Raw genomic sequence first — 17,340 nt, forward strand, 5'->3', positions numbered from 1 at the left:
AGTGTCTGAAAATGTGAAAACATATACTAAATACCATAATAAATAAAAGAAGAGAGGACGAGTGGTTAGCCGCACAATTAGGAGACCCCCCTCAGGCATCTCTGTGTGGAGTTTGCATGTTCTCCTCGTGTATGCGTGTTTTTTTCTCCGGGTACTCCGGTTTCCTCCCACATTCCAAAAACATGCTAGGTTAATTGGCCACTCCAAATTGTCCATAGGTATGAATGTGAGTGTGAATGGTTGTTTGTCTATATGTGCCCTGTGATTGGCTGCTACCCGAAGACTGGGATAGGCTTCAGCACGCCTGTGACTATCGTAACGATAAGCGGTAGAAAATGAATGGATCTCATTAGCTTTTGCAGATGTGCCTGATAGTGTGTAGTGGATATTAATCACATGCAAATATGAACTATGTGTCTCATTTTTACATCACAAAGGAGGATGTTTCCAGAAACGGAGTGCCCGTCAGAGAACTCTCTCTTTGGGAATGGAGACACTGGCAGCACAGGGCTTTTCCAACCCATATTATTGATCACTCCCTACGCTGCCAGCATTTCATTAAGGTGATGGAGCTCATAGACTGCATGCGGGAGGAAAATGAGGTGAGTGGCCAAAACATTTTAATCTTAAAGGGATAGTTGGTATTTTTTGACATGAAGTTGTATGACACCCCCATAAGCAGTGAAGTCCGTCAACAGAGACTGGAGGTTGGATTTTGGTGCTGAGGAAAGTAGTTCCAGCTAGTTGCTGGGGACAGTTAAGTAAAGAGTTTGACTTCTCAAAACCATATGCGTTCAAAAGTGTAATACATTTGTATCACAAAAATGCATACTAGAAAAAATCAGACCTCACAAATCGATTGGCATTATTTTCTCTGCCGTTGTATCACTTCAAGCTCCCGCCTGTCCATTGTTACGCACATCTGCATCATTGGTTACTGCTGGAGTAGTGAAAGTAAACATGTCTGACTCTGAAACAAGCGACATTCCTTTTAGCATGAAGCCAAAGCGATGTTTTGAACCGGACTACACGGATGCAGAACAGGGGAAGTTGCAAATGGGCGCCACAAATTAGCTAGTACCTGTGGTACTGCAACAGCAGTACTTTTGGGGGTGTCATACAACTTCATGTCAAAAAATCTGAACGATCCTTTAAGTTGTTTTTCAGGGTTTTGTAAACAGATCAGATGACATGGAAACATTAAGAATCCAGGTTTTTTTATAGAACGGGGGGAGAGGGGGTTCATATTTTTAATTTTCATGGCTTTACTTTTCATGGCTTGAAAGGAGTCAGCTGAGTTTCATCTGAAAGTTGGATGTCGATTCGGGTCAAATAACCGCATTCATCGATTTGATCTAGAAGGCAAATTCTTGGCGTGGTAAACAACTTCAGTTTTATGTCAGGATTTAGCACACAATAATCACCCATTTATTTTGTTTTATGTTTCTCTCTTTTTGGATAGTTTTTTGTAGTAGATTCTTCGCTGAAGAATTTATTTCTGCATGCATGTCAAGGTTAAACACGGTCATTAATTCAATGACACGTTCTATTCTGCTGTACTATTGTAGTTTCTCTGACTTAGTGGACTATTTCCTGTCTGATTTGGAGCCACTTATTTAGTGCAAGGTTGTTGCTGCCATTAATTACTTGCAAGACGAATAATTACATTACTGACATGTTATATTTTACTGCATTTCTGCAATTTATATGATTTAGTGGATTACGTATTTCCTCTTTTATGGAATCAATCTGATTATTTATTAAGGTTGCCACTTCCAAGAATTTCTTGCTATAGTGGTGATTGCATTGCATTCAATCTGCAGTATTAGTGCAATTTCTCTGACTTAGTGGACTTTGTTCAGATGTATTTGGAGTTTTTGTGATTATTTGCCGGATGCCGTTTCTTTCGCAAGAGCAGCGATCACATTGATTAAATGACACGCCTTTAGGCATATGAATGAAGTGGCAAGTTTGCAAGCGTGCTGAGGGTTTGACATTTGAGTCATTTTGTGTCTTTGTATGTTTTTTTTACTATAATGAATTGAATCTTCAATAATCTGCATGATGCGGCCATATTGCAGTCATTCTAAGAAATGAAATGAAATTAAATCATGCTGGCCCGAGACCACCTCTTCCAATCATGCCAAAAGAGGGCAAACCGAGCACTCACATTAGTCAAATGTACCGTGCTTTAGGTGTTAAGTGGGCCCAGGCAGGGAAAGATTGGCCTACTGTGAGTACACCTGAAGTGTGCACTCACACTAGGCAATCCATGCCTCTTGACATCTGAAGTCTGCTTTATTTGAATAGTGTTAGCGCTCAGATCCGGACCAAAACATGGTACCCCAGGCGCCTTCCACCTTGCATTGACACTTTACCCAGCTTCTATTTCAGTAGATTGGGCCATCGATAAGACCATTGAATTGGTCCAAATCCTTGAAATTGGGTCAGAGATTATGGTAAACCCGACCTTTGTTTTCCTACCAGGAGTACTTGACTCAACAAGGGCTGGACTGAGGTAGCCCACCTGTCAAAACAAAACAGTCAGGAGTGCAGGAGCCGGGTAACACAGAATTCAGGTCATCAACATGCTATAAACAAATAAGTGTTTGAATACGAGATGATAGGCAAACATGAAGTAGTTAGCCAGTGGTTTCGAACCAGCATTGTTTATTGTCATTATTTAACGATATAAGTACTACTACTTGAATCATCAACCTGATCAATTATGCTGATGTTGTTACAAATTACTTTTTTTTTTACTTCATCTCTTCTTTGATTTAAAGCAAATAGACTTAAAAAGATTGCAGGCTGCACGGTGGTCCAGTGGTTAGCGTGCAGACCTCACAGCTCGGAGACCAGGGTTCAATCCCACCCTAGGCCATCTCTGTGTGGAGTTTGCATGCGTGGGTTTTCTCCCACGTTCCAAAAACATGCTAGGTTAATTGCTGACTCCAAATTGTCCATAGGTATAAATGTGAGTGTGAATGGTTGTTTGTCTATATGTGCCCTGTGATTGGCTGGCTACCAGTCCAGGGTGTACCAGGGTGTCTTGCCCGAAGACAGCTGGGATAGGCTCCAGCGGTAGAAAATGAATGAATGAATGAAGATTTTCATAACTGGTGGGTGCTTATAGTAAGATACTCAAACATGAACTTGAAAAACCTGATATGAGTCTTGGTTTTATATTTGTTTTTTTTTTTGGTAGTTTGAATTAAGTATTCAAATGGTTCGCAAGTTTCATCTGTCTCTCCTCAAAGTTGGGTTGCTCACAGCCTTCAGTCGTGTAGTAGTTGACATGGATAATGTTTTTCCTGCTAGTATTTGTCCGAATCAGTTTGCTCTTTATAATGATCTTGTTCAAAGTTAGCCTGTGTAGCCCTAGGTAAGCTGGGATAGGCTGAACAGGAACACTGGCTAAAATATGGGGAAAAGAGTGTACAGTCGTCCCTCGTTGAATTGGTTCCAGACCCAACCATGATTATCATTTTGACAATATAGGACTCAATATTATTCATTCATTCATTTTCTACCGCTTTTTCCTCATGAGGGTCGCGGGGGTGCTGGAGCCTATCCCAGCTGTCTTTGGGCGAGAGGCAGGGTACACCCTGGACTGGTCACCAGACAATCACAGGGCACATATAGACAAACAACCATTCACACTCACATTCATACCTATGGACAATTTGGAGTCACCAATTAACCTAGCATGTTTTTGGAATGTGGGAGGAAACCGGAGCACCCGGAGAAAACCCACGCATGCACGGGGAGAACATGCAAACTCCACAGAGATGGCCGAATAAATAACATTTTTTAATGGAGCATCAAAAACCTGTTTGACTTTCTAAATACAATTTTTAACATTATTAGAGCCGCTAACCAGTTAGCCTCGAATATTGTTCTCAACTTAAGAAGCCCAAAACTTACCACTTCCACAGGGAATTTGAGGATTTTTAGACTTTTACAACACTGAAACAAATACATTGTGAGTAAACATAGAAAACTCTTTAACATATGCTCCAAGAAATATGTTTTTTGTTTAACTATCATGTTCTCTGAGTACCCCTCTTATGTACTATTTTTATATTAAGTAGCAATATACTAATGCTGACAGTCACATTGCGATTACTTTTTGCTCGTATGTAACCTGTATCTGACTTTTTCATGTCTGTGTGAACCGTACAATTCCTTTTTTTCCAAATGTGACCCAGGCCTCTTGCGTATGTAGATTTGAATCCATAATGTGTCCGATACTATTGCAAGTCTGCATGTTCAGGTTGCAAATATCCAACCAATACGTCATGAAAAGGTGTGTTTTGCTGTGTAAGAATTGGGGAAGCGTACTCACAGATGTTGGCAAAAGGTCTTCAAGTCAGTGAAACGGCTCATGTCTCAGCAAGTGCTGAACAAACTGTCAAAATTTTAAAATCCACAAAAGCACCACAACTGAGATCATGCGTTGTGTGACGTTGGGTTTTGTGCACATTTCTGTCACTTGCTGGATGAATTGCGTTCACATTGCACACAAATATAAGTTTTGGTAATGTGAACAACTACATAAAAAGATCATTTTTTAACAAAAAATACCCTGCAGTGTGAATGCAGTCAGTATGTGTATGTATGTGTCACAATCAAACTTCCTGCCATGTGAGCGCGATTTTACTTTCCAGACCTTCTGACCTATTATTGCTCATAAAATCAAAGTGGAGCAAAACATAACCAACCTTTTTTTTGTTTATACCCTGGTAACACTTACTCTGTCCTTATTTTTCCCGAAGTTCCACAGGTTGTTTTTCCATCTCATTTAATCAAATTTTCTGTCTGGCTGAGCCTAGAAGCACTCACGCTGTGTTTTCCAGTCTTTGTGATGAGAAGAAGCAGGCGAAGCAAGGCAAGGCAAGGCAGACAGACGGTGCATCCTCGCCTGTGATTATGTAATCCTTCTCAGAACTGTTACATAAAGCCAGGAAGCCGGATCTGGGTCAGGCTGTGATGGCCTTGATGCATTACTGGGATGAGGAGAGCGCAAAACAGATGATAGAACAAACCTTTGACAAAACGGGTCAAGTTGGACGATAGCCTTTTATATTTTGCCATTACAGAAAAAGTGGGCTAATTAAATAATTAGCAATAAAGAATTTTGTATTGTTTGCCGTAACATGAATTTACGTCAGCTGTAGAGAAGCGTGTGCAAACACCATAAAAGTTTTTTTGTGAGTGACAGGCTCCTCTCGTGTGGCATGTTTGTCCTTGTTGACAAAATGTTGACACACTAATTGTGGTGTGCGGTTCGAGGGCATTTAAAGGTGTGGAAACATTTTTTGGCCATCTATACTTGATAGTAAGGACTCCTGCAGGACACAAAACTATTTTTATAACTTGCTATTGTATCTACGTCCGATGGTGAATCCTTTTAGAAGTGGTATAAAATGGCATAAATCCAAAGCAGCTGAGGTAAACGTGTGATAAAGCATGTTCAACATTTCTGCGTGTGGTAATAATGTGTGGTTGGCGTTGAAGTGTTTGCACGTCACATACAGTGCTTGAATAGAAACTTGTTTTTCCGCTGTGTATCAGTGTGATCAAGTAAGATGAAAGCCCATTCCTGGTGGGAGGAGCATGCAAAGTTTGTTGTCGTAAGATGTTCAACTTGCTGGAGGGTGGACATTCCAATCACTGTTCTGCGTGAATTGACTTTCTATTTATAATACTGGCCTTTGTATTCTCCATGAGTCTTTGACTTTCATAAAAAAAAACAAAACAGTCAAAGTTCCACTGGAGCTTCCTGTAGTTATTATCCAGATTATCAACTGGTGGGTCGCGACCCAAAAGTTGGTTGTGGAGTCGTTTTCAGAGGGTCGCGGGATCTATGCAAAAAAAAAAAAACCTAACAAACTGTACTGTCCTCCCTCATTTATCACGATTAATTGGTTCCAGGCTTGACCGTGATAATTGAATTTTTGCAGAGTAGGATTCAAAGTTCATTCATTCATTCATTTTCTACCGCTTTTTCCTCACGAGGGTCACGGGGGTGCTGGAGCCTCCGGGAGAGAGGCGGGGTACACCCCGGACTGGTCGCCAGCCAATCACAGGGCACATATAGACAAACAACCATTCACACTCACATTCATACCTATGGACAATTTGGAGTCGCCAATTAACCTAGCATGTTTTTGGAATGTGGGAGGAAACCGGAGTACCCGGAGAAAACCCACGCATGCACGGGGAGAACATGCAAACTTCACACAGAGATGGCCGAGGGTGGAATCGAACCCTGGTCCTCCTAGCTGTGAGGTCTGCGTGCTAACCACTAGACCGCCGACATAAATAAGACAACATAGACTCACACGTTTGACTCACTTACACTTGTTTAAAGGGATTATGCTCATTTTTTGACCGTTTGTATTGAGTTGTGGACTCCTAGAGAGCAGCCACTCACAATAACCCACGCAGAAAACTTTCTAGATCTTACAGAATCTGCACCTTTTCCAGCTGTATTTCCTTGGATTTCAGCTTCCCGCCAAAATGGTCCGTTTTCATTCCACCCACATCCCGCCTCCGGGCACGCCCACTCCTCTGTGATTGGTCACACACCCAAAGTGGTTCCTAACTATGAACGAACCCCACTGTCTAATCTAGTCTGGTATAGGAGTTGATGATAAATGAAGTCTTTAGAGAGCTAATTGAAAAGTGGTTAGGTGCTACTGGCACCTCATGATCTACTGGCTAGCGACCCCTGACTGACCGTGTATGAACTCAGAGTAGTAACGTAGGCATCGCTGTTGCCGTGGAGCTCAGGAGAACAGCAACGTGACGGAGCTGCGTCTACCTCGTCTACCCGAGGAGCCTGATGCTTGTCTCACCGAACAATTGCTAGTGGCCATCTAGTGGCCAGTGGAGGATACTACATTCACAATTAGAATGCTTCTTCTGCCTTGTATTTGTATTTTAGGCCATTTAGTTATCCAATTAGCCATTTTATGCTTCAAAATGCTGAATTTAGGCCAAGAATACATACATTTTGTCATTTATTTTTTTTCCCTCCTAGTCCTCACAGCAGGCAGTTTCCTCCTGCTGGTTGCTGGTTTGATGGTGCCCTGCTAGCTCAGGCAGGGTGCCACTCCCGACGCATCACTTCCAGGTCGTGTAGTTAGCAGGCATGACAGCTTTTTGGCAATAACTGTGTGTGTGTGTGTGTGTGTGTGTGTGTGGAGTTCATGCTCAGATTTATGAAATGTGCTTTAATAACAAGGCGGAAATGGCGACGTAATCCAAATTTCTTGTGTAAAAGAACACTTTTTATTATGGATGTTCCAATCAGGGTTTTATGCTGCAGATACTGATCCCGATATGAGTGAAATCATCCGATACCGATCACATAAATGCAGCATAAATGTTTAAATGTACTAGTCTTCTCACATTATTAACTGAAAACCTGAATGAAAAGCAGGTTTGCCTGCCTCTGTTGGGCCCCTCCAACCACAATCGCTGTCCTCTGAACTGCAGATACAGCCGACCTCCTCTTCTGTGCCCTCAGCATCCGGGGAGGAGACAAAATTCCAGCTTGGCACCAGTGCTGAAATCAATGTGCACAATGTTTCAAACGCGAGGCAAACGCTCACTCATCACGGTCCATAAGAGCTGTGCGTGCTCATTGGACAGCCGAACAGGGGAAGTGGTTTCAGAGGGCACGCATGTCATCATCCGTAGCCCGACACAGCTCCGCTCACAATGAAAGTTCCTTCTGCACTAAACGTGCGACATAGTATCTACATCCGGGGTCTCAAACACACGGCCCGCAGGCCAAATGTGGCCCGCAGGACACTAGTTTGAGGCCCCCGCCTTGATATGAAAGTTTAATGTAGTGCGGCCCGCGCAAGTTTGATATGGATGCTGTATGGTATCATGTACCCAGAAAAAATTATTACGTTTGATTAATGTTCATGTTAAAGGTTAAATAACTGTTAATAGTTATCCTCCCTATCCGTGTGGAAGTGGTAAGTTTTTGGCTATTTAAGTTTAAAGGAAATAACTTGAAGGCTACTGTTTAGGTCGCTAGCTCTCTAGTTTGCGAGTTAGCATGTGTCTCAAGACCCTGCAGTTGCGCAATATGTTGTAAATAAAAAGAGTATAAATGTGACTATAGTCGTGTTTTGTCATGTCTACAGGGCTCTAATAATGCTTTGTTCATTTTAATCTGAAAAAATAATTTTTGTCTACCCACCAACTATATGTGGTTTAAGTTTTTATTATTTGCCGTTTTATTATTATTATTATATTTATTTATTACTGATTGATTGATTTTCTGTATTCTTGATATGTTTATTTATTTTTCATCTTATTTTGTGCAGAAAAATAATAATTAAGATATTTGAGAACAGTGGAATGTTTTATCAGAGCTTTTATTGTAGAAAATCGGAACCAAAGCACTGAAAAAGAATGTATATTTTTCTGTTTTTAATAAATGCGTTTTGTTTTTTTTTTGAAAACCTGATGCGGCCCAGCCTCGCCCAAACCCTAGCTCCAGTGGCGCCCACGTAAATTGAGTTTGAGACCCCTGATCTACATGCTCCCAAATCCATACTGAGTCGGTACTCATCCACAATTTAAAGCTTTTCAAAGCCCCACCCGGTGAGACATGTTTTGAGGCACGTTTTGCACTCTCACAAAAACAGGAAGTCCCACACATGGCAGACATGCTTGCAGCGGGACGTTCTAAAGTATCGGCCGATATCGATACTGTGCTTTTTCACTGATATCGACTGATACCGATCAGAGCACCCCTACTGTGCTTTATGATGGCTTGCTCTGCTTCCTAGTTGGGTTGCTATGTAAATAAGTTGTGATGAAGTTGAAAAGTCCGTAGTTTAATCACAATGTGCTTCTTTTTAGGAGGACTGTGCTTACGAGAAGGAGCTACGTCCTTATCTCAACGAGACTGGCACTGGAGGCCATTTAAAGAGGATGAAGAAATGTGCAAAAATCAGCCGCAAAACTGTCGACGAATCAGTGTCTTGTGTGGAACGCCACAACGAAGAAGAATTACATTACAAGAATAAATTGGAGCCTCATGACCGCTCAATTAGTCGTTCACCTCAGACAATCATTAACGAACCCGCCATGGAGGATCTTGCAGTGAATTCAAATAATATTCCCCCTGTGATTGACAAGGAGAGTGACGAAGATGTTGAACTTCAGGCTATGTTCTACCTTCCGAAATGGGATTTGCCTTCCAAGTATTCTGTAATTCCGGGAACAGATGAGAATCTTGAAGTCATCTTGGCCAATGTGGTGGACCTCCTATCCCGATCACCACCGCCGCTTGCAGATATTGACACTATCATGGCGGATCGGACGCCACCTATTCTTCCTGATTCTAATCAGCCATTCCATGTCAACTTTACCTTGGACGTGGACGACGATGATGATAATAGTGACCGTGAGGCGGATGTGTCTCCAGATAAGGGTCCACTTTATCAGGAGACTGTCAACAGAGACAGTCCAACATGGGATGAAGTCTTTGAGGACAAAGTGACAAATGAGGATGAGGGCATCGGTCATGGGAAGGAAGACCTCACTGAGCATGTTGGGGAAGCCACAATCCATGACGACGGTGTCGAAAAACACAAACCGAGCTGTTGGGATGACGTGATGAAGAAGGATTTGAAAGCCAAGCCGGATTCTGCAGTTTGTGCCCAGATGGATGACAGCATTGACCTGTTTGGGGATGACGAAGCCTTCCTCCAGATGACCATACCGGACATCCCTACCCCTGAAGATGGTGCCACACCCAGGACTTCCCCTAGCATTGAGGACATCGGTAAACACACAAAAATTATGCTGGACATCTTAGAGACGAATGATGCACGGGTGGAACGACCACTTCTTACTACAATAAACAGTCCAACAACGAAGCTAATTCAGAGTACCGAGTCATTTGACAGCTTGGACTTTGCCGTCAATTTTGATCTTGGCTATTCTATGGAGGACTCGGAGGAAGAGGACCAAACTGTCGTCACCCCGTTAAAGCCCACCCTCCAGCAGCTTCAGAAGCAGGAAGCTGCTAACTCATCCACACCTTGCATCAGCGTCCACAAGCCCGCTGTACCTTCATGCTCCACCGACTTCAGGGATAAGTCGATGTTTCTCATGTCACCAGTCACGTCCAAAACGGGCACACTACTGTCTCCGGTGGCAGCGCTTGGCAGGCGTCACGCTTTTCGTCTATCACTCGGAAGTCTGAAAAGGAGCCGATCAGAAGATGGCGCAAAGCAGTCACAGAGAGTAACAGTGTCCCATTCCGATCTTCATCCAGGTTTGTTATAATTAAAATGTACTTACTCATATGGTAATCAGTCCAGTTGGTCATCGATGGGAACTGGACTTGCGGTTCAAATGTTTTAATTTCGATTCCTAGTTTCAATGCCCACTTTGCTGACTGGAAGAAATATCCGCACACACCAATGAGGAAGAAGCAGTTTAAAAAAATTGTCTTAATGTCCTAAAAAAAGAGCAGTCGGCTCCGTGCAACATAGGCATAAAATGATATAATGCAGGGGTCTCAAACTCAATTTACTTGGGGGCCACTGGAGCTAGGGTCTGGGTGAGACTGGGCCGCGTCAGGTTTTCCAAAAAAAAAAAACGCATTTATTAAAAACAGAAAAATGAATAAATTTTGCTTTGGTTTAGATTTTCTACAAGAAAAGCTCTGATAAAACATTCCACTGTTCTCAAATATCTTAATTTTTATTTTTCTACACAAAATAAGATGAAAAATAAATAAATCAAGAATAAAGAAAATCAATCAATCAGTAATAAATAAATATAATAATAATAATAAAACGGCAAATAATAAAAACTTAAGAAACCACATATAGTTGGTGGGTAGACAAATTATTTTTTTCAGATTAAAATGAACAAAGCATTATTAGAGCCCTGTAGACATGACAAAACACGACTATAGTCACATTTATACTTTTTTTATTTACAACATATTGCGCAACTGCAGGGTCTTGAGACACATGCTAACTCGCAAACTAGAGAGCTAGCGACCTAAACGGTAGCCTTCAAGTTATTTCCTTTAAACTTAAATAGCCAAAAACTTACCACTTCCACACGGATAGGGAGGATAACTATTAACAGTTATTTAACATGAACATTTTGCCAATTATGCCAATTAACCTAGCATGTTTTTGGAATGTGGGAGGAAACCAGAGTACCCGGAGAAAACCCACGCATGCACGTGGAGAACATGCAAACTCCACACAGAGATGGCCGAGGGTTGAATTTAACCCTGGTCTCCTTGCTGTGAGGTCTGCGCACTAACCACTGGACCACCGTGCCGCCCTATTCCTTTTATATTAATTTTAAAAAATATTTTATTCAATAATTCTGTCTTTTTTGCACCAGTAAACGATACACAATTTTATTTCAAAATAAATAATAATAATGAATACAAATTTTCTGTGGGGTTATAAAATCATAGAATTGTTATTAATCCACTTGATTTTTTTTTTGTCTCTGAGCAGAGTGCAACACTGACAGCGACGATGAAGTCATCATTCGTAAGAGAAGTCATATGAACAACAACAAGGTCAACCCTTTGTCGTCTCCAGAGGCGGTGAGAAAAACGCACGTCAGCACTCTCAGGGACTTTTATTTTGTAGCTATACAGCCTCCTGTCATCAGGTGCAGCCAGTTGTCATGGCAACTCACCTCTCTGTTAAAACAGCCTCAAGAAAAACACTTTTTGTCTCCTCTTTTAGTCCAAAGTCCTTTCTGATGTGGACTCACCGCTTGTGAGCAGGAAACGTGTGACTGCGCTAAATACGGTGAGATTATCTTCATTAATCATTGTGACTAATTTCATGTCAATAAGTTCACACCATCAATGGAGAACGGCCGTTTTTTTCCCTCCAGTCTGAAGAAACACAAGGCGACGATGATGATTTCCAGACCGAACGTGTGGTCACACGTAGACGAGTTATCAACACCAAGGTGTGACTCACAGTTCCATAAAAGAGTCATTCATAAATCTTCTCCCATCTAAAATGTTGCCTTTTTCCTCCATAACTGTCATGTTTACAAATATCACTTCTGTCACCCGTGACATTTTCTCACCTGCGTTTGTTGTCTCCTTGCCAGCGCAAGAAATGTCGAAAGGGACGTCAGTTTCTGGATGAGGAAGCGGCGCTGTCAGACGAGGAGGGAGAGGGCGTTTCATCTGATGAAGACGACGAGGAAGATCAGAATCGGTCTCTTGAAGGCTTTGTGGTGGACAACACACACTTCTCCCAGGGATTGAATGGTAGTGGGCCATAACTAGTCATACTTCCTGTTTCTGTACGGCTTTTTCTCATTGGTGTTGCACGCAACTCACATTCACACCTATGGATAATTTAGAGTCTCCAATTAAGGATGGTTTTGGAATCTGGAAGGACGCCACATTACCCGGGAAGAACCCATGCACACACGAGGAGAACATGGAAACTCCATCCATCCATTGTCTATACCGCTTATCCTCACAAGGGTCGCGGGCATGCTGGAGCCTATCCCAGCTGTCTTCAGGCGAGAGGCGGGGCACACTCTGGACTGGTCGCCAGCCAATCACAGGGCACATAAAGACAAACAACCATTCACACTCACATTCATACCTATGGACAATTTGGAGTCACCAATTAACCTAGCATGTTTTTTGGAATGTGGGAGGAAACCGGAGTACCCGGAGAAAACCCGGGAGAACATGCAAACTCCACACAGAGATGCCCGAGGGTAGAATTGAACCTGGGTCTTCTAGCCTGCACGCCTACCACTTGAACACCATGCAGCCCACATGCAAACTCACTATTTTAAAAATTATCATGTCACCACTTTTTGGGCACAAGATATTGCCACTGTTTACTTGCAACACAATCCGGGTTTAAGCCCTAAACATGTTGCACATACATAGTAGGTGGAGTCAGTAGGTGAACAGATGGATGGAGGCTTGAGAAGGTGCTAGAAAATAAAATAGCAAAAAAACAGCAAAAACCGAAGTTGACACTAATAGACTGGTGGTGCTTTTCCATTGCTGCACGGCAACTAAGTGGTTAGCATGCGTAGGCCACACAGCTAGGAGACCTGGGTTCGATTCCACCCTTGACCATCTCTGTGTGAAGTTTGCATGTTCTCCCCTGCGTGGGTTTTCTCCGGGTACTCCGGTTTCCTCCCACATTCCAAAAACATGCTAGGTTAATTAGCGATGTGAGTGTGAATGGTTGTTTGTTTATATGTGCCCAGTGATTGGCTAGCGACCAGTCCAGGGTGTACCCTGCCCCTCGACTGAAGACAGCTGGGATAGGCTCCAGCATGCCCGTGACCCTCATGAGGATAAGTGGTAGAAAATGAATGAATGAATGCTTTTCCATTGGCCAAAGCAGATTACTTCTAGTACCTACTCAGTATATTAATTAATATTTCCCCATTTATGTGCACACCAACAGATGGTGTGTGACATCCACACACACAGTGAAGATTGTTTTCGACATAAGCGAGTGTTGGATGACCCTCATTGTTACCTTTGTCAAGGCTGGTATATGTACCTGCTCCTCCAAAAAGATCTAACCTCACATTGTGGCAACATGGAACGTAAAGGCTGTGATTGGTCATTTTTTATTACAGTACATTGCGACTGGTGCGTTCAGTGTGGACTGGTTTTCTCAGTTTCCTGCGGGATCACTGTAGTTTTTGATGGGGTTCTTCCACACCAAAGTCATCCAATAATTTCTCAATGGGCCGTGCAACTGAATAAATGAGTAGATGCATGGAATGATGATGATCTGATGTCCCTGTTTGTGCTCTGTCAGACTCGGAGATGCAAGGAATATACTTGAAGTCCGTGAGAAGCCCTGCTGTCACCAGCAGGCTCAAAATGTCCTACAGAAAGCACAACAACATGGACATCTTCTCTCAGGTAGATGCCATATTCTGTCATCAAAATGATGTTTTAAAGAGACAGGCGCATTCCTTTCGCCTCCACTCTTCCAGGTGCCCGAAGTGGACGAAACATACAAAGAAGACAGTTTCGTGGTTGGTAGTGACGCGGAGGAGAGCTCAGAGGAAGAAAGCAAAGAGGAAGTAGTTGAACTCATGCCAGAAGACTCGTACGTTGATGGGAGGAGGCAGTACGCCACGCGACGACGCGTCTTCTTTCACAAAGCCCGGGCGACGAGTGCAGCTCCAAAAGAGGGCCAATGTCCTCCAGGGAAAAGCGGCAAGCGTGGCCGAGTTCTCCGCTTGGCAGATTCCAGTGAGGAGGAACAGGAGGACGTTTCTGTACTTCCGCAGACCGTCATCAAGCTTCAACAGGAGCAGAAGTCGTCTTCCTCCATTGCGTCAAAGGTTTCGATGCTCAGAGAAGAACAGCAAGATGAGAGGTAACAACAACAATCATGGCCACACCATGGAGGGTGTGGTTAGCACGTAATACTCATAGTACCAATAGTTCAGCTCATGCAGTGCTTGTGATCGCCTGTAGGTGTCGCCAGAGGATAGAAAATCAACACTTGCTGTCTGACCGGCTGGACTTTGACACGTCATCCATTGGAGAATCCAGCAAACATCAGGTAGAGCAAATGTAAAAAAAAAAAAAAAAAAAATATATATATATATAGTATATACAGTGAGGGTCATAAGTATTTACACCCCCTGCGATTTTGTTCTCCCTCTTAGAAAATAGGAGCTGAAATTTTCATTTTTAGATGCATTTCCACTCTTAAAGACATTCATTCATTCATTCATTCATTTTCCTCACGAAGGTCGTGGGGGTGCTGGAGCCTATCCCAGCTGTCTTCGGGCGAGAGGCGGGGTACACCCTGGACTGGTCGCCAGCCAATCACAGGTCACATATAGACAAACAACCATTCACACTCACATTCATACCTATGGACAATTTGGAGTCGCCAATTAACCTAGCATGTTTTTGGAATGTGGGAGGAAACCGGAGTACCCGGAGAAAACCCACACATGCACGCCTTGAACCCTGGTCTCCTAGCTGTGAGGTCTGCGCGCTAACCACTAGACCACCGTGCCGCCCTCTTAGAGACATAATCTAAACAAAAAAATAAAAATGGAGGAGTGGTTAATGCACAGACCTCATAGCTAGGAGACCCGAGTTCAATTCCACCCTCGGCCATGTCTGTGTGGAGTTCCTTCCGTGCTTGAATGGGTACTCCGGTTTCCAAAAACATGCTAGGTTAATTAGCAACTCCAAATTGTCCATAGGTATGAATGTGAGTGTGAATGGTTGTTTGTCTATATGTGCCCTGTGATTGGCTGGCCACCAGTCCAGGGTGTACCCCGCCTCTCGCCCGAAGACAGCTGGGATAGGCTCCAGCACGTCCGTGACCCTCGTGAGGATAAGCGGTAGAAAATGAATGAATTCGTCAATGACAACACAATTAACATTTTCCCTTTTTTGTTCATTACAACACAGGAAAGCGAGTTAATTTCAGCTAGCTTACAACGCTGTCATTAGGATCCACCTATTTTGACTATGAATTGACTTTAGCATTTGACTATTTTGACTAATTTAGACTGAAAAAAAAACCCTCTAACAATGTTGCATGGTTTGATATACACGGTGTGGTCATGCATTAACACGTATATTCTGTATTTTGATCATTTAAAACACTAACAAGAATCACAAAAAGTCAAAGAACTAGCATAACATAATGCGTTTTACTGCTTTCCATTCTATGAGTTGTCCACTCATCACTATTTTCCATCTCCAGCCATCCACCACCTCAAACGTAGCGGCTTCAACCATCTCCGAGTGTCCGGTCTGCATCCTAGTGGACAGTCGCTGCATCAGCAGCGGTGTGGAGCTCGTGACCAGCCTGCGGCGGCGCCACGGCGCCTCGGTCCATGTGTGCTCGCTGGAAGGCAGTTATTTTATTGTGAGCGGCCGCATGGCGGTGGAGAGACACAGCCAGTCGGATTTGGCCTCCATGCACAACCGCAAGCGACTGGCTGAAAGGCTGAACGGCATGCAGGAGTTGTTTGAGCGAGTTTGTTTGATTGTGGAGAAGGACAGAACAAAGCCAGGTCAGTCTACGTCACGTCATTCATTCACCTGAACTGATGAAGACATTTTATCTTCTTGATGATATCTCAATGATGTCATGGGAAGCAGTTTCCCAGCACATGTCTGACTTGTTAGTACACCCTGGACTGGTCGCCAGCCAATCACAGGGCATATATAGACAAACAACCATTCACACTCACATTCATACCTATGGACAAGTTGGAGTCGTCAATTAACCTAGCATGCGCAAAAAATGCTCTTGCTAACATCTGGCATGGTAGTGCTGTGGGTGAAAATGCTACTATTCTAAGGTTAGCATGCTAGCAATGCACATATACAGTATACTGTATATGAGTGTCTACCAATGTAAAGGGCTAGATTTGCTACTATGCTACTGTTACCATGTTAACAATGCTAAAATGTTAATGTTAGCATGCTAACACCTAGCATGATAGTGCTAAGTGTTGAATTACTGTATGTGCCTACCCATGAAAATAGTAAAAAATGCTAGACTAGCCATGCTTGTTATGTTAACATTAGCCTGCAAACACCTAGCATAATAGCACAATGTACCAGGAATATATACAGCTAAATGTACTGAACAGGTGTTTTTTGGGGGGTTAAATGCACAAATGCCCAAAATTGTCAAATTTCTGGATTCAGACGGTGATCCAGATCACCCCCCCGCCCCCAATTCCTGAAAATTTCCCATCAAATCAGAGTTTTTCAAGTTATTTTGAACAGAAAGTGATAAACACCGGCCAAAACTTTGTGCTGTGCTTGGTGGAGGTAATAAAGTGGCAAGCATTAAACATCATCGGGCAATATAAAGACAAAATGGATGCCATTTTTACTTACCATGTGTCCCCTTGTCCAGGCGATACATCCCGCCCCTTCCAGCGCACTCGTTGCTACGACAGCACACTGGCGGCGCTGGTGCACACAGGTGTGCGCTTGCTGTGGAGTGACGGCGCCGAACAGAGCGCCGCCCTGCTGGTCGAGCTGGCGGAGCTGGAGAGGCGCAAAGGCCAGGGCATCGTTGCACCACCAGGGGAGGTTAAAGACCAGCACAGGCAGCAGGCCCTGCAGCTGTACTTGAGTTTGCCCGCTGTCAACTACGTCCATGCGCTCAACATGAGCCGCAACTTCAGCTCGGTCGCACAGCTCATCAACAGGTATTATTGCAAATGTTCCCATCGGAAATTATGTTGACAGAAGTAATCTGTTCCAGTGTAAAACTGTCACTATCATAAAAGTTTTCATTCATTCATTCATTT

The 17,340-nt window shown here is 43.2% G+C and overlaps 1 protein-coding gene across 2 annotated transcripts in view; it reads left to right on the top strand.

Annotated features, from left to right (window-relative positions):
- Positions 1–17,340, top strand: part of fancm (FA complementation group M) — a 49,723-nt gene that overhangs the window by 24,926 nt on the left and 7,457 nt on the right. For both annotated transcript variants that reach the window (XM_058091463.1, XM_058091461.1), the window contains exons 13-23: positions 438–602; positions 8,893–10,315; positions 11,529–11,620; positions 11,766–11,831; positions 11,920–11,997; positions 12,145–12,307; positions 13,845–13,951; positions 14,026–14,414; positions 14,516–14,603; positions 15,771–16,083; positions 16,941–17,238. In XM_058091463.1, coding sequence (XP_057947446.1) covers positions 438–602; positions 8,893–10,315; positions 11,529–11,620; positions 11,766–11,831; positions 11,920–11,997; positions 12,145–12,307; positions 13,845–13,951; positions 14,026–14,414; positions 14,516–14,603; positions 15,771–16,083; positions 16,941–17,238 — 3,182 coding nt within the window. The remainder of the gene's footprint in view (positions 1–437; positions 603–8,892; positions 10,316–11,528; positions 11,621–11,765; positions 11,832–11,919; positions 11,998–12,144; positions 12,308–13,844; positions 13,952–14,025; positions 14,415–14,515; positions 14,604–15,770; positions 16,084–16,940; positions 17,239–17,340) is intronic.

Source organism: Doryrhamphus excisus, chromosome 13, assembly GCF_030265055.1.
Source record: "Doryrhamphus excisus isolate RoL2022-K1 chromosome 13, RoL_Dexc_1.0, whole genome shotgun sequence".
Taxonomy (NCBI): Eukaryota; Metazoa; Chordata; class Actinopteri; order Syngnathiformes; family Syngnathidae; genus Doryrhamphus; species Doryrhamphus excisus.